The 27,729-nt window shown below is 40.8% G+C and overlaps 1 protein-coding gene across 3 annotated transcripts in view; it reads left to right on the top strand.

Annotated features, from left to right (window-relative positions):
• The first annotated feature begins 574 nt into the window (after positions 1–574).
• Positions 575–27,729, top strand: part of FAM13C (family with sequence similarity 13 member C) — a 113,274-nt gene continuing 86,119 nt past the window's right edge. For 2 of the 3 annotated variants that reach the window (XM_058543404.1, XM_058543405.1), the window contains exons 1-3: positions 763–906; positions 7,407–7,463; positions 10,820–11,018. In XM_058543404.1, the coding sequence (XP_058399387.1) occupies positions 845–906; positions 7,407–7,463; positions 10,820–11,018 (318 nt within the window). In that variant the 5' untranslated portion in view covers positions 763–844. Of the gene's footprint in view, positions 730–762; positions 907–7,406; positions 7,464–10,819; positions 11,019–27,729 lie in introns of those variants that run through there. The other variant, XM_058543406.1, reaches the window with a different exon arrangement.

A 27,729-nucleotide genomic window follows, 5' to 3' on the forward strand; every position in this document is an offset into this window, starting at 1 on the left:
TCTCTCATCCTTTGTAAAGGTGCTTGGGAGTGGAGCTCAGGCGGGCTGCTCGGGGCGTAGCAAGCCCCACCTCTTGCAAGGTCCCCCAGTCAGCAGCTAATGCCTGGAATAAATTCTCCACTCGCCCTGCGTGGGCTCATTCACAGCTCTGTCGTCCGGGCTGGGCGCTTCCTCTTAGGGAATGAAATAAGAGTGCAGACGGATCGGGTGTGATGCAGCGAGCTCTCCCTCAGAGGCTCTTCTTTTTCCTGGGCAATAAAAAACAACAAACAAACAAACAAAGTAAAACAGAAACAGCAGCTATGGCCCCCTCCCCCTTCTCGTTCTCTCCTGGCTTTTTCTGAACGATGGATGAATCTCTGCGAGCCTCCATCCCTAGAGGCGGTAGCTCTGTAAAATTGGTAGGAGACGTCTGGAAGAAAGCAAGTCCCCCGGGGATTTCAGCACCTAGGCAGAAACAGTTGGGCTTTCCTATTGCCAGCCCCGGGGGTGCTTGGCACCGAGCGGCCTGGATTAAACGCGGCGCCGGGCTGGCGAGGTTGGGGTCGCGCGGTAACTCTCCAGGTGCTGCTCGCGGGGATCCCGGGGCGCCGGGGTCCCGGCTCCGCCGCCGCGCCCCGCCCAGCTCTGTCCCCGCAGCCTCGCGGGCTGCCGGGCTTTGTGGTTCGCCCGTGCGGCTGGGCCCCTGCTGGGGGTGTCGTTGCGAGCATGTGCAGACAGCAGCCCAAGGTAGAGCGAGCGTGCCGGGCGAGCCCTGAGACTTGCCTTGCAATGCCATGTTTGTGTATGTGCTCTAACTCCCGGAGAGCAATCAGGGAGACGGCTCCCCGGCCGGACTTGGCTGATGTTTTCTTGTTTCTGTTTCAGCCTTCAGGATAATTCCTTCAGCAGCGCCGCTGTAACAGAGTAAGTGATTCTTGCCATTAAAATAAGACTTGCATGCCTTTTTCTGGAAGCAACTATCGTGAAGGTATCCTCCACCGTCTCCAGCCGCTCTTCGTATTAATTCATTGTCTCCTGTAATCTGGGGCTGTGAAGACCGCGAGACGAGCTGACTGATGGGGCCCAGAAATCTTTACAGGTTGAAATCAGCCTTTTAGCAGTTACGGGAGAGATATTAAAACAAGCTGATTGCTTGCGGGAGCTCAATGCTCCAAGATTTAAAAAAAAAAATCTATTTGACATGTCAGAAAGGAAGCTTTGTTGTATTTTGCCAACATTGGTGTCAGTTTTCATGGAGCGTGCTGTATATACATTTACAGTAAATAGGAGATGGATGTGAAATGACTTGAGTTGAATTCCAGCATGTGATAAACGGGCTAAACTTACCCTCTCTTGTCTACAGATTTTTAAGACATAGTAGAGTAAACTTTTCTTGCATGCCCTTTGTCATTTTTGTCTTCTACCTCAAAGATCTGGCTATAGGAGGAACAAGTCATCTTGTCCTATGGTGAAAGCTGTTGATTGGGGCGACTAACACCATTTAAACATGGAATGAAAGAGTGTAATATTTTACTCAAGGCCAGCAGGCACAGTGTTTTTTTTTTAAAAATTAGATATTTTATAGTTCATGGTTTTAATTCCTGTCCCATCCCTTCCTTAATGTGTTTTCTAATACTACTCTATACGTATATGTTAAAAATTAATAGTGTATTATGCTAATACTACATGTAATTTATATATAATTTACATATATATTCATATATGTATGAAATATCTATACTTCACTTAGCAATCTTTCTCTAGGCTACCTCATGATGTTTACTTCTGTGACTTTTTGGTAGAAGTCACTCTACACAGCTTTTCAAGAAAAAGGAATGTATGAGGTTCTATACTCAACTACATTAGAAAAATGCTGCAAGTTTAACAGAGAAAGCCCAGTAAGTTGGGAGCTGTTTGCTCAAGTTCCTAAAAGGCAAATAGATATGAGAATAGATATGATGTGAATTTCAAGTCTCACCACTGTCACAATGACTTGGTGATGGAGGGTAAGATTCTACCGGACTTCAAGGCTCTCTGTTTCCCACATTCTTTTTGTTTCTCAAGCTTTGGGCTCACTTAAGTGGAGTTACTTTTAAAAAAAACTCAGGGTTGACTTTAGAAGATGCAATATAAAATACTCATTGAACCCACACCCTGTTAATGAGATTGCCTGGTGACTGTGCTGCAACTTTGCTTTTCTAAAAGCCTGAGAGAGGGGGAGAGGTGCGTGCCAAAGGATGCAGGCTGAAGATGAGGATGTGACCTCCTGGTTCAGGTGCACAGGTACTGCTCTCCTTCCTTGGCTGTGCTTACAAGCACCAAGTGCTTTCTCGGCTTGATTCTCAGGAGCCCTGTGTTGCCGAATCCCCAGAGTCAGCCACAGGCACAGCAGCTTCAAAATGGAGACACTTGGTTCCAGATTTCACATGGCCAATTTTTTTTTTAAAGAGGCTTTGTGGCTAAATGCTGGGGAAAGTCTGGTACCTTGTCTTTGGACACTCCCCGAGCAGTTCTGATTGCATAAGATCCTGTTGTTGTTTTCAGAGAAGTGACAGTGATTTATTTTAAAGGGCACTGAGTGACAATTGGAATGCCAACTGGCTAATCTAAAAATCTAAGGAGCATATTTCAAACATACCAAAAGCTTCATAGGTGTAACACAGCACAGACCAGGATTATTTAAATCTAGTCATTGTCTAGTGTAACATTTTCTCCTCCTGTCGTAATACAAACTATTTTCCTTGGTTCTTTGGGTATGACCCGAAAGCCAGCAGGAGCAGGATGCACTCTCCTGAGACATGGATCTAGCAGGTGCTCGGTAAATTTTGGGGTGTGGTCTCAGCATACACAGAGGAGGTGCTTGCCTCTCTCATGTGTTTTGGATACAAGAAAACTTGCTCTTCCTCCTCTTCCCCCTCCACTTCTGCTTCCTCCTACTCACACTCGCTTATTTCCTTTAGTGCCTGTAATTCCACCAAGAGATAATTTCTTTTGGATTAAGGCCTCTGATGGTGACACTTATTAAAATGGAAATTAAAAAGTCTGTGCCCCTGGGAAGTGGATTCAAGTTGTCGTTAATACTTTATTATAAATTATGTTATCAGATAGTCTAATCTAATAGAGTTCTGCTTGGCCAGCTGGGGGTCTTATAAGAGTCAAAGGTCAGGGGAATTGGGAGGGACTCATGGACAGATTTTATTCTCTTCTTGGTTTTTCCCAAGCCTGGCACTGTCTGTGCAGCTCTGGACCAGTTCAATTTCTTTTTCTACCCAAATTCTTCCAAGATTAGAATGGCCTTAGCCTTGCCTTCTATATCTGCAGCTCCTGTTCATCCATTATTTTTCCGTGGTCATTTCCTATGTTGCCCTTGCTAACATCTATTTGAAGTGAAGCCTGGCCAGCAATGAATTCCACAATGAATTAGTTATCATCTGAAGCAGTGATTCTCAAAACCAACCGATCATCAGTATCAACTGGGGAAGGGGATTGGGGCTTGTGAAAAAATCCAGTGCCCCAGGCTTTATTCCAAAATGGGAACCTGGAATGGGTGATTGTGTTGCAGTCAGCCCCGTGCTAGTCTGCATTTGTAAAGCGGTAGGTCAGTGTTAAATTTTTTAGAAGCATACTAGTTATGTGGGGAGAAGGGCAATCTGGTTTAAAAATTCACATTCCTGGGCCCCACCCTCAGAGAGTTGACTCAGTGGGGCTGGGGTGGGGGTGGATCCAGAGACTGCTGTTTTAATCAGGCATTCCAGGTAGTGCTAATGCACTTGGTTCTGGGGACGCAATTTGAGAAATCCCACAGGATTGCAGGCTGTACTTCTGCAACTTTGCCATCAGGGAACATGGCACTACAGGGTAAATGGAAGTCCCCTTCCTGGTCCAACTACATTTTATCTAATAATCAAACTGAGGCCTCTCTTCTTTTTTACCCCAAGTCAAAAAAGAGAACCTCTCAGAGCACTTCTTTCACCACCATTCTTCTAAGAAACGAGTCATTCCCCCTCTCTTGTGAGCCTCTGGGAATCTAGACCTAAGAGACTATTTGGTGGGCTTGGTGTGGTGGAGCAGAAATGACGTTGGTGTCACTGCTTTATGCCTTGGCATCCTGGACAATTCTTTAGCCTCTTGTGTGAAGGTAATTCCTGCCTTATAGCATTGTCAGGTTTAATTGAGATAATGTGAAGGAGAAGGTGAGCTGTGAAGTACCATATAACCCTTTCTTGTTTGTGGCTGATAGAGCAAAAGTCCAAATAGATTAAAAAACTAACTCTGAGCATTTCACAAAGAAATCAGGGCAAGGACAAATTGTCTATACTATATTGTCTGGGCAACCACAGATTAAGAACTCTGAGACTTAGAATCTAGCTGATGAGAACCTCAAAGGAAGTCATTTAATAGAGGCGACTTTCACATTTTTTTTTTTACTATGAACAACAGTAAGAAAAGCATTTTGTATTGCAATCCAGTGCACACATGTATACATGACTTATTTAAACAAATTTCATGAAATAATACTTAACCCTTACTATACTGACATTTTGTTTTCTGTTTCTCTAACAACAATAACAACAAAATGCTGGTAGCTGCTATCTAATTTCAAGACCCACTAATAGGTCACAATTTACAGTTTGAAAAACACTGCAGTAGAAGATGCCCAGTTTTGAATATTTAAGAAGGAGATCATTAAAGAGATTGGTCTTTAAATTCCTGCATTGGGCTATAATGTAGGAGGAGAATGCCATGCCCAAGACCAGTTGGACACTTGGTCTGAGACGATTTGCTGATTTTCTTCCAGGAGTGGGGATATTTGGATATGGATTTCCGCTGTGGAATACAGTTTTATAATTGGGCCAGTATTGTACATTTGCAGGGGACTCCTGGGCAAGGAATCAGTAGAACAATCAGAAAGGAGATATTAATTGGGTAGAACTTGATCATCTTCACCAAAGCAAATGAAAACCCAGCTGAATTAAAAGGGCTTGTATGTGTGCCATGTAAGCTAGTAGGGAGGTCAATTTCATTGCTCTATCTGGGAGCCAGGAATTGTGTTTCCTTGAGTGGAGATTGGAGTTGTTCAGTAGGTCTTAACATTGGATCAGCTAAATAGGCCCAGCCTCATACTTCAGAAAGCATCTGCAACTTTGTATGTTCTGGTGCTGAGTTTCCATTTTTAACAAATTATACTTTGAAAAGAAAGGTTAATAAATCAAATGAGGAGGAGAAAAATAAATTCTTGCCAAATTCCCAAACAATAGGTATTGTTGAGCTGCCGGGCTGAACTTCTGATTGAACCCTAGTTCTTTGGAAGCAACAATTCTAGATTTCTATTCTTCATTGATTTTTCTATTTAGCTAGGTAACTTTGATTGGGAAATATTTTTATTGACATTACAAAGCTCAGCTGGTCTATTAAAGTGAATGCCTCTAATGGAGGAGAACAAGGCAATACTTCTGAATTTAATTGTTGTTTTCCATGAGGTGGACAAAGTGGGTAACTGACAGTCAAAAACATGAGGAAGCAACGAAATTTAGTTCATTTCATTAAGAAAAGCATTTTGTTAAGTCGACCGATTTTTTTTTTAACTGACAGTGAACAAAATGTTTCAGCAGGTAGAGAGGGTTAGAGTCTGTAGATGGCCTTTGTTAATTCATTACAAAACCATAATTAAAAAGAGATAGTGGGGCTGGCCTGGTGGCATAGCAGTTAAGTTTATGCGCTCCGCTGCGGCGGCCCAGGGTTTGGATCCTGGGCGCACACTGCCGCACTGCTTGGCAAGCCATGCTGTGGTGGCGTCCCATATAAAGTAGAGGAAGATGGGCACTGATGTTAGCCCAGGGCCAGTCTTCCTCAGCAAAAAGAGGAAGATTGGCAGATGTTAGCTCAGGGCTGATCTTCCTCACACACACACAAAAAATAAATAAAAAGAGATAGTGAGGGAAGAGGACTGGAGATTTCATCAGTTTATTTTGTGGGTAAATTATACACCATTGCCGATAAAGAATATTAAAAAATTTTGTTCATATAGCATAAAGACTATATTATGATTATATTTATGTATGTAGGTATTTATTTATTTTTGTCTACTCATTACATTGTGACTCACTCAGAGCAGGGAGCAAGGTCCAAGTCTTTTTCAACTTTGTGTCCTTTAGAAGTAGTGCTACTCAAAGTGTAGGTCCAAATTGTTTGTAACTTGTCTGAGACAAGGAAAGTATAGAAATAGGGAGTAAGCATTTAATAACTTTGATAGGAAATTAACATTCCCGTGACATTTTTACCGAAGTATCTATCCAGAGTGGATTGGAGATAGAAAACAAACTGGTCAGTCCTGAGTCCCAACGAGTCGGAGAGGCATAGCTCCAATGCTAATCCACTACCTGAAGGCATTAAATGCTCAATAAATGCTTGTTAAATTATTTTAGGGACCAGACTTGTGGAGGGGCCAGAGTTAATGACTCAATTCAAGTATTTATTGAGTGTCTATTCTGGGGTAGCACTGTGGGCACTGTGGCAGTGTATCCAGAAAAAGATGTTATGGTTATTTCTTCTCATGGAATTAACAACTAATTAAAAAGATATCAGAGGTACAAAGGAATTACATAGCAGTGTGAAGCAAGATATAGTTGTTTACAAAAACCTCAGAATGAAGAGTAAACATTTATGTATTAAGGTTAAAGTAGGAACTTGGCACATGGGTGAACTTGGCTGGGAAGGTTCACAGAGCTCATGAGACTTGACTTGGGCACTGAAGGATGAGTAGCAGTTGAAGATGGAAAAAGCATTCGAACCTGGAATGGAGTGTGGTGAGGTGGAGTGGGAAGGGTTGAGAACAGGAACGGAGGCTCCCTCCTACACTAGATTGAGAGGATGGTCCTACTCCAGATTCCCGTAGGCAGTGCGGAGAACTGGAGATTTTTCAATATGGAAGAACCAAGAATTTTTCACAAGATTGTTCCAGAAGTTTTGTGAAAAGGAAGGGAGTCGAGCAAGTCTGGAGGCCAATGGAGTAAGCCAAATGGGAGCTAGTGTAGTTTGAGACTGTCTGAGGCAGAGGAAATGCCAAGAGGCTTGTAGTGGAGTCTCTTGAGCCAACAACAATCCACCAATCTTGGTGTCAGATGTCCCCTCAAGCGCTGAGAACGCTTAGGTCTTCGCTAAGATCTTGTTAGCTTAGGCGATGCAGAGCAGTGGAGGAAAAAGGAGTATTACCTCTGGTTCTGAGCTTTTAAGCTCACATGATATGACAACATTGGCATCATTATCTGGTAGACATGTTGGGATTCGGAGCTGGTTTGGAAGAGAGCAGTGAGGATTGCTCCAATTTTTAGTTTACTGTGCTAATCTTAGGATAATTCTAGACTACTGCTGCTTCTGCTGCAGCAGAGAGTTGGATCTGATGTGGTTTTATTCCCTCTCTCCAGGTGTGACGAAGACATAGTCTCTCTACATGAAGACCAGACTGACTGCTCCAGTCTCAGGTATGACTCACCCTTGCTTGGTTCTTATATTATGAAGGACAGAAACCATCTGGGTCTGGTGTCTTTAGTTTCTTCTTTAAATTCTAATTATTTGTTCTTGCGTCTTATGTCCTTTAATAGATTATCAGCTCTTGAAGAAAGTTTTGTCTCGTCCACTTTTGGATACCCCCCTTAGCACCCAGGACAGTGCCTTTTATCTGAGGAATGCTCAATAAATGCCTGTTCAATTAAACATTGATTAGCTCATCTCAATGTTCCCATCATAGTCCCTAAGGAAGAGGTTCTAGATTTATCCACCAAACATGTCATTGAGTATCTGGAGTATGGTCTTAGGCATCAAGGGGTTCATGGTATGATGGTGAAACCTTCATGGTTAACCATTTCTTCCACATTTGCTTTGTTCCAAGCACTTTCGCATACATTTTATTATTTAATCTAAACAACTAAAAGGAAACTGATGTTTACCTCCTCATCCTGTAGATGGAGAAACTGAGTCTCAGAGGCTCATCCAAGGTGATATAGCCACTGTGAGGCAGAATTTGGACTTAGGTCTGTCTGACTTTAAAGTCCACTTGTTGGATAACAACTACTTGTTGGTGGCCTATTTTGTGTGTCAGAAACCAGCCAAGATATGAGGTAGAGAAAGACAAACCAATCCTGCTACTAGGAATTCAGTCCACTGGAGGAGATAGGCAAGAATACAGATGATGATGCTACAGTGCATTAAGTGCTAATTTACTAGAGATAAACAGAGGATTTACTTAGAAGGACCAAATAGCCCAGAGAGGTTTCTAGGATGGATTCCTGAAGAAAATTATGCATGGCACATGACTTTTTTTTTTGGTGGGATATAAGACTAAGAAAAAGCTGATGCCACCAAGCAGAGGGAGCAACTTACTGGAAAGCCAACAGAGAGTAGGGAAAATAGTTTGAGTTGAAGGAACAGCAAGTAGTTCAGGATGGCAGGAACCCTGAAAGCCGGGTGGGTGTGAGGAGGCCAGGAGTGGTAAGAAATGAAGCTCCAGAGATAAACAAAGACTGGATTTCAAAGGGTCTGTGTACCTTGCTAAGAAGTTTGGAATTTATCCTGGAGAGTTGGGAAGACTAAAAAGAGCCCTCAGTTTTTTCTTTGCAAATAACCACTTGCCATAACCACTTGCCTAAGGCCCTGTGAGAGTAACAATAGCTCCCATTTATTGGGTTGCAGCCTTGAGCCAGCTTTCTCTGGTAGGCACTTCACAGAGACCCTATTATCTCTGCAAGGTAGAGCTGATGTCCATCTTATGCACAAGGGTCAGAGGTGAAGCGGTGTGGCCCAGGCTACACAACTAATAAGTAGGAAGATCTTTCGGACTCTTGTTCTTTTCAGAACATCAGGTTCATTCACAGTTATCATTGATTCCAATAAGTAGTGGCTTAAATTACATAACTTGTACTTTTCTGTTTGGAGGAGTCTGAAGAACCAGTAATAGGTTAGAAATATATTTCTAAAGATGACTTTTGTATTTAGGTTTTATGTTTGTATAATGAGAGAAAGATGCTTTTTGCTTCCCCCTCCCACCTTCTTTGTTTTTCAAGTCAAGGAGGTGAATGAAATGACATTTGAGCACCTTGAAGATATGCTATAAAACAAAGTTCAGGTATTATTTTAGAAGTGAATCTATAAAAAGAGTAATTTTAGATTTGAAAAAATCCCCCCTTTTTTTCTTATTCTTGATTGTTCTAGAATCCTCCTTGAATGAAGAACATTTTGATTACTATAAAGGCAGCTGTTCTTCCTTTTCTCACTCAGGAACATGGAGTGCGTGGATGAGTATTATTTGCTTCTAGTGAGAAAAACGCATTTCAAATGAACTAGTGTAGTTCCAACTTATGGTTTGATATTGATTTCCAAACCCATTAGTGCCTTAGAATTTGTTTTTAGTTGTAAATGATCTTAAGGGAAAGTATTAACCAGTATCACTGGCACTGATTTTTTTTTTTTCTAGTTTTTAGTGTTGAAGAATTATTTCACTTGTTGGCTTCTCCTTTACCAGACAGCACGAAGTTTGTGCTGAGGCTTAAGTTTAACTGTTTCACGTAGTCTTATTTCCACACCTTGCCCAACTGCACCCTGGTCATGCTCCACACCTCCTATCCCCACGTCTGCTTTGATCTTTTCCCAGAAACTAAGTGGAACTCACCCTCCCAATATCAGCTTAGTGAATTTAATCTCTCTTTTGTTTGTGAAAAGGCATCTTGAACAGTGGGCGTAGAAATCCTTCCTTTGCTTGTCTTATCTCTTGGCTTTATGTGTCCTTGAGTCACAAGGAATTGTTTCCTTGCTGACCATGCCAAAACCTCTTTTATGGATGCTTCTGGTCAGGGAGCAGGAGGAAAAAACACCATCTCGGGGAAGTGGCCACTTCTAGAGAATTGCATGATGTTGTACCAAACGATTGCCAGTGGGTTAAGGATGGTGATATTGATCATATAAACAGAATGCCCCATTTGGTTATGTCCATGGTATTTGCTGGATTCTTAGCAAAATAAGAAAATAAAATGCATCTAGATTTAAGAGGGACAAATGACTTCAAATAAGAGTGTTAGAATGTCACTATTTTTGAGGAAATTCTAAAGTGCCCTCCCAGCACTGAATGTATGAAGTTAACGCCAGTCCAGTTGGTCTTGTGCAGCGATTCCACACTGATAGAACCCAGACCCGAATCTTTGACTTTGCATTGAGAGTGTTGTTCAGATGGCTTGGTTGGGTAAAATTTGGCCCTTGTCTTATATTTTATTCAGGTAGCATGTACCCTATTAAAATAGACCCTGTTAAACTTTTAAATGCCTCTGAAAGTTGTGGGGAGATGATGATAGACTTGCCAGTGAGGAGGACACATCATGCCTTGAACCAAGGGCACATGCATGAGAGCCCGGAGACCTACCTGACCACTCCAGGTCTGGGTGAATTAGCCCTTCTATTAGGCACTTTAATCTCTGGGTTTTAGAGTCTTAATCCATAAAGTTGGGATGACAATATCTAACCTGAATATCTCACATTATTATTATGAGTGAAAATATGATATACATGAAAGCATCTTGAAGTGATAAATTAAAAACAAATATGATAGTATGTACAGTTACAACTACAAAAAATATGTATCCACTAGCAAAGACTGGAAGGGAATGTGGAGTGATCTAGAGTGAAACTCATGCTTCTTAAGTTCTTGTTTCTGTGTAACGAAGTCTACCCTAAAAATGTTGCTAGGTACCGTTTAAATAGAGCAGCAATGAGTATCGCCAGCCCAACTTTCCCGCAGTAGTTTATTACTTTGTTTTTTGATGCTGTCTAAATTAGATCTTTCCTCTTTTAGAGATGAAGACAATAAAGAAAATTACCCTGACCCCGGGGCTCTCCTAGAGGAGCCCGCGCCTCCCTCCCGCGAGCCGCAGCATGTAGAGCCGACGGTGCTGGTGGACGGCGTGCTGCGACCCAGCATGGGCAACTTCAAGTCCCGGAAGCCCAAGTCCATCTTCAAGGCAGAGAACGGGAGGAGCCACGGAGAAAGTCAGGTAGCGGGCTCTACCTCCTCAGGCTCTTGCCAACATGGGTACTTCTCAGGCCCGGGCACAGTTAGGGGAAGCGATTAGCGTGACTCGCCAGCGCGCCTACCACCGGCCTGAGCACGTGGATGCTCTCCTTGCTAAATAGTGGAGTGCTTTGGGCCAGCTGATAATTTAGCGCCCTTTCAAACTGATATTGTTAAATAGTGAACTTGGTTATTGATTTAGAGGAGCTGCTGCGTTCTTTGTGCGGAAGAGTGGAGGAGGATCTCCAAATATCTTCACTTATCCAGGGCATGCAGCTCTTGCCCCAAACTTGGAGATTCTTCTCAATATATTGAGAAGTCCCAGGTTTACCAGGAGTCATTCTCCCTAGGCTGCAGTTTAGCAGCCTTGCGTAAACACTCAAGTGTGTATGTGCTTGTTTGTACGTGCGTGTAGTATCTGGCCAATAAATTTAACTGAATGAAGGAAGCATCTTTTCAACTTGATTTGGGTAATAAATTTACATTTTATAATTTTTTTTTTTTTACTTTTTCTAGTTGTAGATGGATGTTGCAAAGAATGTGATTTTCTTTTAATCTTAAAAAACGAAAAATTTATGATGCTTTAAAAGAGATTAAAATGAATATAATTCACTTTAATCTTACTAGGAGATTAGTGGTCCCAACATTGAGTTTATACTTTACGCATTATACATAGATGCTCCATTAATGTTAACTTTGCTTTTTTGTTAACACTTAACTGTTAACCTTGAAAATAATGTAGGAGGCTCTAAGAGTAATGGGTTAATTATATAATAACTTCAAGTCCGGTCCTATTTAGTAAATGAGCACCAGGTGATCTTCCTGTTAGAACAACTTTGGCTGGGCAGTTTATTTGACCTTGTAATTTTCTTATTTGCCTTGTGATTTTTATCTCATTTTTTTCCTTGGCATTATGACCTCTTATCTAGTCAGTTAATTTTGCAGTGAGATGAAAATGCCCTCTGCGTTTATGAAGCTGTGTTGTGATTATCTTAAACTGAGTTGAGTTGCAGAGAAAGGTGAGTGTGAAATACCATTTCAATTATGATAAACTTGAGACCCAGACTATTGCTGAATAATGCACCCAGTGCTTGTTTAATTAGGAGTGTGGTGCTGGAGAGGAATCAGGTACGCACTGAGTCTGTCTGGTTCCAGGGAGGCTCTCACCTTGAATGTCCCACTAAGGGTCTCCTGTGACATTGTGGGCTTTGGGTAAGCAGCCATCTCTTCTAGAATGCCCTCTTTCTTGTCATCATGTAGTCTGGCCTCACAGAAATTACACAGTCGTCACTTGTAATAGGGTGGTAATGGGGGCATGTGATTCCCGACCTGTTGCTCATACACAGGAAGATTTCAGGAGAGAGATGTGGTTGTATAGTCTTCACTTATAATATAGCATTGGAATCCTGGACTGCAGGTAAAATTTCCGGTTCACTCCTAACATCTCTACCTACACAATGGGATTTTTTTTGTTCCCTAATGACTGAGAGGACTTTGATAATATTATTGTAAGTCTTCCATATTTTGGAGAAATTTGAAATCATTTCATTCTTCCTATTTTCTTGAGGAGAGATAATTAACATTGGTTGAGTATTGACCAAGAACTGAGCATCTATAAGTAATATTATTAATAAAATCAGCTAATACTTATTTAAGCATTTACTGTGTTCTAGGCATATAGCATGTTTTACCACAACCCCATGGAATGGGTATTGTTATCTTTTTGTAAAAAAGGGAAGAACTAAGAATCAGAGGGGTTACATAACCTCTTTAACCAGATTTGGAAGAACTTGAGTGGAATGCCTTTTCCATAAAAGCAGCGCATTTCTACCAAGAGGACCCAGATCTTCCACCTATAAGTCTAGTAATTTACCTACTCCTTTAACTACTCACACCTTAATTTTTGTATAAAACCTATTATTTCACCCTGGAATTCTTTTCCTTTGGTGATATATTATGTTGCTAAGCAGTAATTACTTAGAAAGGATGACTTTGGAGAGAATTTTATAAGTGTATTTTTCTTCTCTGCCTTAAAGCTTTGTAACGTTGGTCACTAAAGCTAGGCAAATGTTTGAGTGAATGTTAGCTCCACTAAGATGTAAGTTCCTTGAGGTCAGTGATTCAGTCTTTCTTATCTGTCTTTGAATCTCCCGCACTCAGTAGTCACTCAGTATTATTTGTTGAATGACTCAAAACTTGTAAGAGAGGTATGTATACGTCTTTTTTTTTTTTTTTTTTTTTGGAAAGTGGAAGCATGGTATCTTTGTTTAGTTGTGAAAAGTTACATTTTAAAAGAGGATGTAATCATGACTCTCATTCAGATATGAAATAAAGATGTGTCAGAGATTTTATTTAAATCATTAATTAATGAGGGAACCATAAAATATTACACCAGTTCAAAGGAGAATGCAAAGCATCACACGTTTATAGTCTGATAAGGAATGCTGAAATAAATTGACAAATGGACAGAAAATTGGCAAAACTTGCAATATCCATAGGGTGATAATCAATTACTTTCCCTTGGACACAATTTGCATTTCTGTGGAGAGAAATTATTTGCATTGCCATCAGTTTCTACAAGTTAACTTCTGTCTCTATAGCTTTGTAAAATAGCCTAGTCATAGACAAACAAAAGCAGAGATTATGATGAGCTAGCCAGAACATCCATGAAATTTCAAAGTCTTTTACAATTTTTCCTTATAGTCTCCTCCTGCCTTCCTCCTTCTTCCTTATTATTATAGTAATCTTAAAGAACTTGATCACAAAATAAGACTAGTCTCATTAGGTTTGGCCTGATTATTTACATAGGTGTAGCAAGATTGTTAATTTACTGTATAGATCTTCTTAAGTATGCTTTGCAAAATCTAGGGCCGTACGATATTGAATAATTAGAAAATTAACTTCTCTCTGGAAGTTTTCATAAAAAATATCACTCAGATTGGACTTTTAATGCCTCTATTATTTGCAATCCCAAGGCAAGGGAACCAAATTCAAGTTACTCTCACCCCATATTTCACCTGTATAACTATGCATTTGGGTGAATTCCTTTCTTCTTGAGATCCCCAAAATAACCTTCAGTTCCTGGCTTGCCAGGAAGTGACGATCCTTACTACCTGTAAGATTGGACCCTGTAAACTACACAGCAAGCCAGTTATCCAAGAGGCCTTTGTAGGCATTGGCTCCATAAGTAAAGCCACATTAGTTCCTTAAAAGCAGCCTGTTCTACCTGAGTCAATGAGCATCATTCTCAATATGACATTCCAGGCAAAACGTTGGTTGCATAACGGATTTTTCCAATTATGTCCTGGTAAGAAGGAAGACAGATTGTTATTAAATGTGTGAAATAACCCAGTTGCCATTGAAAGTAAGGACACTTAGTATGAGTTTCTGAATTCTGGAGGTCAGTGAGACGCAGATATAATTTTAAAATGTTTCATTTCAGTTTACATAAACAGAATGGTTTTAAAATGTAGATTTTATTATCATTCAGATATGGTGAGACCAACAGATCAGAAGATGACTACCATTTGAAAAAATTCCTACTCATAGTTCTCAAGAGGAGGTGGGGGCCATGCCGTGTCATGTGGGGCCACACAGGGAAGCACCAGGGTTGGTCAAGACGCAGATGGGTTGAGGGGAAAGCCTGGGCAGGAGCCTTTATTGTGTTTTCCATTGGAAAGCAAGGCAAGGCAGGGTGAGCAGGTTTAGTATTGGCTAGTTTGAATAATTTCAGTGGACCTGTAGGGATTGGGGCTGTCTCTAGTGGTCTGGTACCTGGCCCTGGGATGATTAGGGCAGAGGAATATCACCTCCTGGAGTGTATGAGCCAGTAGAGGAGGTGGTTCAGAGTATGGACTCTGGACTGGTTAGTTTGCATATGAAAGGCACACTCCTGGGCAAGTCATTTGTTGTGTTTGCTATCCCTAAGAATTGGTTAGTGCTGGGAGAGGGCTCACCTTAGTCAATGAAGCTCTGGATGCCAGAGCATCAAGAATACAGAAAATAATAAAAAAAATAGTTAATATAAGAATCTACTAAATTGTATGGGTTATAGATAGTTGAAGTAGACAGAGAAAGGACTCTTTATAGATCTAAGAGAAAGAACATTAAAACAACAATATTCCAAACAGATAACTACAGTAAAATTTCCCTTATCAGCCATTCAGTCGTATGTAACTAATTCTTGTTCCACTTGGTCTTGGGTTAGCAGTAGCATGAAGTCGTCTGCTTCTTGACTAAAGTTCTGCAAATCCTGACTCAGCCCATTGGTGTCATCAGACACCTATACTCAAGAGTCTGTTCTTTGAAATATCAGTCATTTAAAGTATCTGGTCCTTTACCATTGGCCTCTTGAGAGTATTCTTTTTTGTTGAAGATATAAACTCTGGCCTGAAGCAAAGAGTAGAACCTTCAGGGAAACATCTGAGGAAAACAAACATCTATAGATGACGGAAACGGAAAGTAGTTGTGGTTAATTTACTACTGATAATTTCCAAATGTGAAAAGTCTGATGAGTGTTCATAATAATAATGCGGGGGGCCGACCTGGTGGTGTAGCAGTTAAGTTCACATGCTCTGCTTCGGCAGGGGTTCGCAGGTTCGGATCCCGAGCGCAGACCAACGCACCACTTATCAAGCCATGCTGTGGCGGGTCCCATATAAAGAAGAGGAAGATGGGCACGGATGTTAGCCCAGGGCCAATCTTTCTCAGCAAAAAGAGGAGGATAGGCAATAGATGTTAGCTCAGGGCGAATATTCATCAGAGAAAAAAAAAAAAAGGAATAATGCATAATGTGACATGCAAAACGAGATAATAAAATCATTCCCTCCAAATTAGATTGTCTCAAAGGATAATAAATAAGCTTATTTTTTAAAAAGTCAGAATTTACTTCTGATTTTATAAAAATGGAGGAATATAATTTTTGCAGATGAAAAATCCTTGAGATATAATAATCCTAAAAGAATATGCGAAGAATATCAGGTAAAAAGATTCATGAAGTCTGGTGTAGGTCCTAGACATCTGCATTTTAATTAAATTCCATAGGTAAGTTTGATGTGCATTCTCCATTGAAAACTGGCCTGGATGATGCTAGATTCAAATGACAGAAGTAAGGCTGTGGACAGGTCAACATTTTAAATAATAACCACAGTTATCGTGGATAATAATATAGTGTTGTTTTCTAATGTCCTCAGGCAAAGCGTAACAAGGACTTGAACAAATAAAGAAGTTGATAGAACTATTTCATAAGAGTTTTGATCACAGGGTAAATGTCACATTAACTAGGCTTACCATGAGATGTGGTAGAGAGAGTGGTTCTGTTTGTAAAGTTGAATTTATTCGGGGAACTTGAGCTTATGCTACAAATCCTTCTTGACACGTGTTGCCATCATCAAGACAGAGTTCTAATTGATTTGCTATGAGATGTTCATTCCCCAAAAGCACCTGTGAAGAATCTATGGGCACAACATTATGAACTCAAAAATAGCCCTCTGAAGCTGAAGGGCACGATTGTAAGAGTTACTATTGCCATTTCTGGGTTCTCTTGTCACAAAATTTGAATTCAGGACCCCAGAGTGGATCTGCAGTCTGATCCTAACCATGTTGGGAGTGGGAGTATGGACAAGGGAGAAGGGGCCAAATGGTAACCATTGAAAGTTTTGATCTTGCTTGCCTTTCTGATCAAGCCCAAAGTCAGAGTCAAAAATTCCACTTCTGGAGGGACAAATTCAAATCTCACTTCGAGCAACTTTCCTTTAATCTTGGTCTTGGCCACTTTTCTGAGAAGGAGCCACAGGTAGAGTGGCAGAATCTGAGGTTTTGTGTGCATGTATGAAAGACTGATTCCGGTTTTGCACCCTCCATGAATGATTTAAAAGAGGAGAGCTTTAGGTATATTTTCTGATCTAATAAAAGTCCAGGAACCAGGAAGGCAATGCAAGAATGTTGTCAAAGAAGTTAAGATATTTGGAATAAGGAAAATATTTATTTGAACCAGGAACAGTTGCTGTTTTCCTTTCTGCTTGTTTATCCCTATCTTCCTTAGACGATGGGCTTTGTGAAAGAATGGCTTGGATAAGGACCATTTAATGACCTATCTCCTGAAAGGTCAGGTTTTATTGATGCTAAAACTAGAGTTCATTGATATGATGAACTTGAAGTTAGGCAAGACTTGCGAGTTGATGCTGAGCAGGAACTCCTTATCAAAGTCGAATCCAGTTACGTTTTGCTATTGTGTGGAATGTCTTATTAGATAGCAATACTCTTTCTAGGGAGGAGAACTGATTCAAGGCAGTAGATTACATATGTTGTAATATTTTGTGGAAAATTAAAGTGATTCTGTATTGCTATAATATTAATTCCTAACAACCTGATTTGGGGATGATTGGATTTGAGTAACAGAACAGAACCAACTTCCTGTATTGGACCTCAGAACTGTCCAGAGGGCATTTAGATTTAGTGTTGGTAGACTGAGTCTTACCATCTTCACTCCCTACCAGCTGGCATCAGGCAATGCACCATCCTTCTGTCCTCCCCTCTGGTGGCTATTTTAGCAGAAGACAAAAGTAGGAGGTTATATAGGGAGCTTTTCTGCAGAGAGCTGTGTACTGTGATCATGCTGCTAATCCACTTCCTTGGGGAGACCAGCTGTTCGGTCTGGTGTACATCAGCATTAGGTTTCTTCCACTTGGCTCCAGTAGACGTGTTAAGAGGCTGGAAAGGGATCCAGTCTGATTGTGAAATTTGCGTTTTTATCTTTCTGCAGAAATGAAAACTCCCGAAACACTTTTCAGGCAAAATAACCTAACTATGAAGTATTTACTATATTTCTGTTTTGGGAGGGTATAGTTCTTACTCTTATTGTGTTAGGCTCTGAATTAAAAGAAAGACAATAGTTAATTCTGGGTCATTTTTTTCCCCCAAAAGGAACCAAAATTCTGTTTCCAATTTTAGATCTACTTTATGTATATTTTTCTTAATATATTACTGAAACACTGAGCAAATGCAAACAGAAAAGCAAGAAAACCAGTACAGCTGATTGACTTTGAAATTGAGAGCACTGGAAAGCTAAAATGAACTTCAAATAGAATTTCACTTGCTTTTCAGTGAGAGGAAGACTTTTAAGTTCTAGAATATGCCTTTGAGGGCTTGCTTCTTGCAGTGTGGCAAGAGCGTGAATTCACCGTGATTCTAACAATTGGCCTTAGATCATTGTTTTGACACATCAGTTTCTGTTGCATTATTTCTCTCACGTGTTTTGCAGCTCCAGTGTAGAGCTTTTACTTCAATTCCTGTTTAGGTATGGATTTTTTTGACTACTTGTTACTGGTCAGGAGGAAAGGTGGTCCTCTGGGTTTGATTTCCAATTTCCCCTTCACTCTTCCGAGAGTAAAATGGTTGAGATTCAAGGGGACAGAGCTCTGAGAAATTCAGGGTCTTTGAAAATGAGGCCATCTGAGTCAGTATTTGGGTTTCCTGGTTTCTCATGGTATACCAGATGCTGATATTCCTCTTTGAATTCACAACCAATATGTTGTTAAATGATTATGCTGATGAAGAAAGATATTTTTAGAAAGGAACCTAGAATGTCTGTAAAATAACTTTATTACTTTTTTTTTGAAATATATTCAGCTTAAATATGGACATGAAGGAGTCTTAAAATTAAGTGATGTGCCTTGTTTGCCTGGGTGTTAAGTCTCAAAAGTTAAAAAAATTGTTACTCAGAGTTTGTGTTCAAAACAGCATAACTGGTTTGAGACAAATTTGCAAGCAATGGGAAATTTGAAACTTTGGCATTGAAGTGCTCAGGCCCCCATTATCTCGTTGACATTCCACCTATGATGGAAGTTACAGAAATCTCCTTGAAAAAAAGGAACTTGTTTTGCCTCTTCCTCTGCATCTTTTGCATAGATAAATAAATTCTGATTTAAAGAATTTCTGATTTTCCTTACGGAGTTCCAAAGATGGTTTCTAACATTATACAGCCTTATAAATTCAACCCATAGTCAAGACTTACCAACACATGGAAAGAAGAGTAACATCCATGGGACACCTTTGTCCCTATTGGCACCTTTTGATCCTCCATGGGATTCCAAGATTTGTTCCTTCTACTATGTATAAGTTTCCTTTAATAAATCCCAGAGCTAAATAGTTGAATGGTGGTATATGGAGGTAGTGAAAAGCATGGTCTATAAGTCCAGATGGATATGGATTCAAATTCCTTCTCAACCACTTACTTTTTGTATGACTTTAAGCATTTACTTACCAGCTCTTTAAGTGTCAGTTTTTCATCTATGAAGTGGAGACGATAATTTATATCTCCCTTAAAAGTTTGTTGAGAATTAAAAGTTATAATGACACAACCTTAAACATTCAGCAAGTTTCAGGGGGCTAAAAATAGTATGTAGAATGTTTTATAGACTCATTTGGCTGAATATACACTAAGATGTCAATAATTGCTTGTCCCCTGAGTTAGGCTAGGCTGGGGTCTGCTACAATAACAAATAACCCAAAACCTTAGTAGTTTAAATCAACATAAGTACATTTCTTGCACATGTTACATATCCATCATTGGACACCAGAAAGTATCTTATCATGGTGATCAATTAAGGACCCAGACTAACTGAGCAGTCACAGTCTTGAATGTTGCTGGTTTTGGAGTCAGACAGAAAAGAGAGCTCTGGAGGGTTTTGCACAAATAATTGGAAGCTCCAGGCCTGAAGCAACAAACAGTATTTCCATTCTCTACTAATTGGCCAGAGCTGGTCACGTGCTTCCCTTATGACCACAATCCTATAACACAAGGGACTAGGAAGTACAATCCTACAGTGTGTCCTAAGGGGGAGAATGAATTATTGACCAGCAGCACTAATGACTTCACCTCTTCTGCTCAAACTAGCATATACCCTAAAGCAAGAAGAAATTAATTGGTCTTTTTCTCTTCTAGTCCTTCACAATACTGAAGTATTAATGTTATTAATGTCAAGGACTAGAAGAAGAAAAAGAACACTAATTAGGTTAATTAGGCTAATGAATTACCACCAAAGGATATACATGCTGTTATATTATTGTTTTGAACAGGAATTGGAGTTTTGTATAAGCATCTCTTCAGTTAAACATCTGCATCATTATTATCAGGAAAAAAGAAGTAGGTTTAGTTATGGATTTCTTCTCTATTGCCAAATGAAACTTCAGAGTTTATTAATTTTATTGTTTTATTTAGGAATAAATGGGGTCTTACTCTTGCCAGAAGATTGTAGTTTCTTTGGGTTGTGCCAACTAAACCCGTGGTGCTGTGATTAAGAGGCATTTTAAAATTTGATCCAAAAATAATACTTTCTATAGAAAGTGGATTTGACAATTTGGATATTGTCAGATGTGGGATCTGGATTTCTGCATACACATAGATATGCAAATTCACATCCTCATGTACTTGGTGATATTTATCCAAGAGCAGGGTGTTCTTAGGCAAAGAAAACAGCTTAGCAAGGACTTAGAAAGACTGTTTTGGAGCTTGGAAGCAAAGCTGTTTGGGAAGTCTGGATAGCAGAAACATAGTGAACTGACATTTCGGGTAACTAAGATCGCCAATCTAAACTTTATCAAACATGGTTAAATATTACTTTGGGACTGAGACATAACATATCAACCTCAAGCCTACAATTTTAGGCTTCATATTTTGCAAGAGCCGTAGTTGCCAGATAAAATATGGGATGCCCAGTTACATTTAAATTTCTGATAAACAACAAATAATTTTTGTGGTATAAGTATGACCCGTGCAGGTTTTGTTTTGAACAGGAATGGGAGTTTTGAACAAGCAAATATCTACATGGGACATACTTATACTACAAAATTATTCATTGTTTATTGGAAATTCAAATGTAACCAGACATCACGTGTTTTTGTTTACTAAATCTGGCGACTATATCAAGAATGAACGGCATGAAGATCTAACCTCACTCACGTCCTCCAAGGTGGAAGTAACCAGTTGCACCCATGTAGCCTGAGAGCATCGGGATTTTGTTTTTTAGTTCAGTCCTTCTAGGGTAGTTAAAGAAAGCATAGAAAGGGACATCAGCAGCCTATGTCGTCTAGGAGGGCTACTGCAGTATTTATTTTACGTCTTTAGTGTGCAAATAGCATGAGACATCCTGGAAGAAGCAGACTACTCTCGTGGGATGACAAAGCCTTAAAAATTGGACAGAAGTGCAAAAAAGACGGAAAAATCTGCTCTCCAAGTCTGCAGACCATTTATCCCACTGGACCCTACTTGGCCATGAGCAGTGGCCCTCATCAAGTCAGTAGGAAGGTTGACTTTCACAAGCCAGTTTCTGTGTTAAAATGATCGAAAATAACATAACTGATGCCAGACACAGACAGAACAATAGCACCATGTTTTGAGCATTAATCCTACTGGAGCTAAGCAGCCAGACAGGGGATTGCTGCCTTGAAAACTGCTTCTCTAGTCTGAGGCTGGTGTCGCACACAAGGATGGCTTTACTCTTTTAATCATTATTTTATTATGTCGTTGCCTCCAGACACAGGTAACTGGTGGTCTTTGAGTCACGGTGGAACTTTGCCTTCCCACCCAGCGAAGCCCTGCTTGGTTATGTTATGAGTTTATATATAGATTTTTTAATAGTTGAGCCCTCTGCAGCTTTACTGCTTGATAAGTTATAGCCACAGTTAGGGGATTTCTTGCAGCAACAAAGATATCAGTGCTACTTCTTATGTTCCTTAATATGCTGAACTACAATGTTATGATTGCTTGGCTTGGTAATGTTGCTGTGTAGCAGGGAAATTTCCAATAGGAAAGGTCATGCCGACATTAGATTTTTAGGCTTTTCAGCTGTAACTAACATTAAATAACCACAGGGATACGGTCAAGGTTTAAAGCTCTCTTAATCAGTCGGCCAGCGTGGTGGGGGTAGTGGTTGGCTTTTACTGTGTTTTAATCCAGAAAACACTGACTGTACCGAAGGTATAACCTACCAGATTTAAAAATCACGAGGGGAAAATCGTTGAATGTTGTGCTTGTGGATTCATGGGAGGGCATCACTCCCTCCCACCTCTTCCCTCTGTCAGTTTCCCCCTCCCTTTGCCAACTGTCTTCTCAGCTGTATTGAAACTGACATTTGATTTAGAAACCCGGAGAGCTTGGTCCTCTGAAGACCCAGATTTTGCTCTCTCTGAAAGATAAGAAGATTGAACAAAAGACTGAATTAGTTTAGCTCTAAATAAAAAACAGGCAAATACTAATGATTTTAGGCTCCTTTTTAAATTTTGTTTATTTTTTTACTGGTTACTTATAAACACTATGACAGCTGAAACCTTTTCTACCTGATGTGAAACATCAAGATGGAAATACAGAAAATAACAAAACACAGCACCCTATTAAATCTGTAACTATTTCACTTCCCCCTTATGCTAAAAAACAAGATAGGAACTCAGTGATTGGTTCTTAACATGATGAAGCGTCTGGAGGAACCAGGGTCTGGATGTTAGAACCATCCATGGCCCATGTACAGTGCAGGGATCTGGCAAGCTCTGGGATAGCCAATACAGCCTTGGGGTCTCTAGGGTTTAGGGGCAAGTGAGGGGCCCAGGCAGACGTTCTCTCGAGAGGTAATCAACTCTATGCAGAAACTGGGGTGTGCTCCAGGTAGGCAACAGGATGAGCGGGCAGCAGGGAGCTTGTGCTGGAAAAGAGACAGGGATCTAATTTCTGGGCGGTGAAAATAAAATTCTAATTCACAAAATAATGAAAGTCTTTGCAGATGCTATTTTAAAAGATTTTTTAAAATCAGAAAATGCAGTAGCTGCAACTGTACTTGAGCATTATTTTATTTTCCTGTCATTGAAATTTTCATTATTTGGTTAAAATTTCAGAAATGACACATCTAGAATTTATTACAGTGTCTGATTGCAATGCCATACCTCTGAACACATTTTCTCATTGACTAGGGTACTTTTGAAGTTGGTTTGTTTTGGCTTCCTCTTACTTGTGAGCTAATTGCTAAATGTGATTTATCTCAGAGCCTTTTAATGTTGTGTTCTTTAGAAGGAGTTTTTTCCATTGCAAACAAGACTAAGGTTCGTGTCGTTCACACACATGTAGATTATCCTCTGTCTCCCTTATTTCGAAACTGATGATTTTAATGTCACTTTTATAGCTTTAGTGATTTTGAGACCTATATTTTTTTCCAAAGATGGCCCACCCTACACGCCCGAACCTGGCCTTTTCTTTCACTTCCCAAACTGTCCATTTCACTAATAATCCCTTCCTGGGCAAAACCATCCATCAGTTTTGCTTGATTTGTTCAAATCAGCCTCAGTAACATGATGTTTCATTAGTGATGCTGGACTGAACGTGCCAGAGAGGGCCTCCATTTCCTCTCTAAGTTGAGGAGTGTAATGGGTTGGATAGTGTCTCCCCAAAATTCCTGTCCACTTAGAACCTCAGAATGTGACCTTATTTGGAAATATGGTCATTGCAGATGTAATTAAGGTAAGAATTCAGATGAGATCATTGTGGATTTAGAGCAGGCCCTCAAGCCAATGCCTGGTGTCTGTTTAAGAAGAGGGGAGTATGCAGGGAGAGACGGGGGAAGAAAGAAGCCATGGGAGGATGGAGGCATAAATGAGAGCTATGCTGCCACAAGCCACGGAATGGCAGATGCCTCTTGGACCTGGAAAAGGCAACGAAGGATGCTTCCCTATAGCCTTTGGAGAGAGCGCGGCCCTGCTGACACCTTGATTTTGGACTTCTGGTCTCCACAACTGTGAGAGGGTAAATTTCTGTTGTTATAAGCCACCAAGTTATAGTAATTTATGACAGAAGCCCTAGGAAACCAATACAAGGGTCTTCCTGAAGTCAGACTGTATGGGCTAGCTCCTCGATGCTCCGGGGGAACTGGCGAGAGCTGAATGGGATTCCAGTCCAGGAGGATGTGGGCACTAAGCAGGCTGGCAGGGCAGAGACATGTGGGTGTAGGGTGTTATGACTGGGATCCAGTTACTACAATGGGGTCTTGGGGACAGGAACAAGGCAGACACTCAGAGTAAAACTTCCAAGTGGCAGATGTGGCACGACAGATCTGTTGCCATGTTACCCATACTGCCTTTCCTTTCCTTTGACAGAGGACAGAGTTGGCCCCAGATCCTGGTAGAGCTGAACCTTACACAGGCCAAGGGTCAGATGGCCTCTTCTAGGGGTGGAGCAAGGCAGGGGGCCAAGCAGTTCATGACATGAAGCAGTCAGATGTTTGGAAGTTTCTGGATGTACACTAAAGTGTCCACTATCTGTGCAGCTGTTTAGCACCATGTTGATCCTATTTGCCTTTTAGACATGGCTAGTGGGTGAGTTGAAGGCTTTCATCCTCAAACCCAGAACATCTCTCCCAGGTGTTCTTTCCTTGTCAATATTACTGCTGTAGCCCTGGTTCAGACCTTCTAGGTCATACCTGGAGAGCTGTGATGATTATGAAATATTACTGCTATGGTAATGGCCATGCACAGACTTGTCTTTTTTTTAACTTTATTGAGGAATAATTGACACATATTAAATTGACACTTAAAGTGTACAACGTGATGATTTGGTATACATAGACATTGTGGAATGATTACCAAGATCAAGATAATTAACACATCCATCCCCTCACATAGTTAACTGTTTTCATGTGTGTGTGCATGTGTGTGTGTGTGTGTGTGTGTGGTGAGAATGTTTAAGATCTGTTCTCAGCAGCTTTCAAGCATACAATACCATATTATTAATTATAGTTACCATGTGTGTATCCTTCTCTTGAGTGCTCTGTATATAATAATTCATTTAATTCTCACAACCACCCTATGATGTGCTGGTACTCTTGTTCCTTTCTACAGATGAGGAAACTGAGGCACAGAGAAGTTAAGTAACTTGCTCAAGGCCACACAGTTGAATGACTAACTGAATGGTATTACTAGGTATTACTTATTCTTATGGTTGTATTAAAATTGATTTATGCTTTTTATTGATTTGGAGGGTGGATTAAACATATGGGTCCCTCAATACACACACCAAATAGGTTACTGCAGAGTTTGAATGTGTCCAGGGCCTCAGAGAATAAGACCTGGCTGGGCTTGGGAGAAGGAGGAATCAAACATTCCTCTCATTTGTTGGGATAAGTAGAATATACAATTTTTAATGAAGGAAAAAATTGCAGAGGAATTTCATGGCACTTACTGAGGAGTGATGGGAGGGAAATAGAGATATTTTGATGACATATCTTTGTCGTTAATGACAAGGCCTTTGTCGGGTGAGTGCTGTGTTTTGGATGTGGTTTGATATGTTTTATATGATGGTTTTTTCAGGCGGTATGGGAGTGCCTTTCTTGAGCAGTGGTGATTGGGGCAGGCCTGTTTGGGTGGATGCACGTGAGCAGAAAGTGGCAAAATAATCAACTGTTGGTTTTATGCTCCTGGTGTTTCTCTGTTTGTTTTTAGGCTCATGGAACCTTGCTATCTCGGGGAAGCTGAGGCGGGTTAATAACCTATCTTTTAGGCTCGGTAGTTGCATCAAAGATGGAGAATTGGCTGCAAAGTTATTAGAAACCAGGTGGACTATATTAAGGCCTGGCTTTCTTAAAATCACTAATGTAGTTGAGGGTTTGCATAGGGTGTTGGTTTTATCGTTGGCTTTGGCCATAGTTGGATGGCGAAACGCAGAGTTTTTGACCTTCAGATCAGTTTTTGAACTAATGGAGTGATTCAGGATCCTCCCTTTCTGGCTGTAACAGCGGACTTTGAGGGCCTCTGCACAAGAAGCCCTCAACCCATGTAGCTGTGGGCACGAAGAGAGGGGAGAGCTGGTGCCTGTGCTTGAGGTGGGTGTCTTAGCACTGGGGAGACAGAGACAGGAGCAATCAGCAAATCTTCAGCGTGCGCTAGTTAAGGGTGCAGCCTCTGTCATCGTTCTGTTTGCACTTGGATCCCAGGGAGGCCCCTAAGGTTACCCATTTGTGAACTGAGGGATAATAGTACCCACCTATAAGGTTGTTCCAAGGATTAAATGAGATAATCGTTGTAAAGTACTTATGTAATGCCTGGTCCATAGTAAGGGCTCAATAAATGTTAGAATGTTGGCTATTACTATGGTTATCACATCCTAATATATTGTCATAATAGTGAGAATGAAAAATTCCTATCCTTTTGGGAAAAAACTGATTGTTCTGTGGCCATGGTTACCAATAACCATCAAAACCTGTTTTACACCTGTTTAAGTTGGTCAACAACAGCAATCATTCATGCTTCTGTAAGCTAGCCAGTCAGTAACAGCAGCCCCCACACCTCACCGACACACACAGTTGTAAAGCCAGACAGTCAGCAACAGCTGAACTCTAGTGAGCACATTTCTGCAAGTCAGCCAGTCAACCCCATTCTCACTCCAGCTTCGCTTCTGCACCTAAAGGTCGGCTGATCCCCAAACATTCCAGCTTTTGGAAGTCTCCCAGCCCCTGGACTCGAAGGGTCTCCAAAGCCTATGTAAGATCAGCCAACTCTGCTTTGCTCAGGGAGAATGTCTGTTCAAGTGCAGCTCTCGCTTGCTTAGCAAGCAGTAAATTCAGCTTTTTGTTCAGATATTGAGTGGGGACGTCTTCCTACAACAATGGCGATATGTATAAAGTGCTAAGAGGTCACAAAGATGGGGCTATACGGAGGAGTTCACACGAGAGGTGATTTTTGGTCTAAGTTGTGCAATGGGAGTGATTTAAGTAGAGAAGAATTGCAGGGGGAGGCAGGTTTTCTCATCTGAGGGAACACGCCATGAGTGAAGACATGAGCGATGATGGCAGTTCAAGAGCTGCCACCTAATTTGTCGTCCCTGGACTACAGGGTGTGCGAAGGGTGGGGTCATGGAAACTAGACTAGAGTAATTTGCAGGGGCTGTATTGTCAGGACCTTGGATGCTGTTCTAAGGAGTTTTCCTGTTCTGGTGCTTCTCAAACATTTTTCTAAGTTTCTAAGTCCTAACCGCAGAGGAGACTGAACTTTTACCATAAGAGGGAGTTTCTTTGAAATCTCCCTATAGGGGATATTTGTCATTCTATTTTGGCTGCCCAGCATCTGAACTCTGTTCTTGTGCTTGGAGAATTTCCCACAAGAGGGAAAAAAAAGCAGAATCTTGTTTTTTCCACGATAGAAGCTGAAAATGCCAGTATTTGTTTTTCTAGCCTCCCTTTCAGCTAGGACACAGGCACAAGCTGGGGTGGGAGTGGGTGCAGCAAAGACGAGACCCGGGCTGTGTGCCGTGGTGGTGGTGTGAGTGTGTGGTGTGAGCAATGTACACTGCAGAATCGACCACTTTTCATCAATCCTAAAATTCACATATTCCTAACATTTTAATATTGCTGAAATCAGGGTGCTTCTTATAATCTGAGTAGTGACAGAATTTGATAAGCAGCATTATCTACTTTTTTCCTTTAAAAATAAAATAATAACATAATGGTCTTAGGTTCCATGGCATCAGAGATGCAGAGTGCTCAGTGGTGGCAGAAGTGTCCACACTAGACCGGTTCTGGGAGTGGTTTTGGCCTTGTAGACCCATATCTGGTTCTCCAGCCCTTTGCGTTATTTTTTAAGCTTCCCAATAAATTTATTCTTTGCTAAATTGGAGTTTGTTTTTATAGTTGGAAGCTAAGAATCCTGACTGGTACATGCAT

The sequence above is a fragment of the Diceros bicornis genome, chromosome 6 (genome assembly GCF_020826845.1).
Source record: "Diceros bicornis minor isolate mBicDic1 chromosome 6, mDicBic1.mat.cur, whole genome shotgun sequence".
NCBI lineage: Eukaryota > Metazoa > Chordata > Mammalia > Perissodactyla > Rhinocerotidae > Diceros > Diceros bicornis.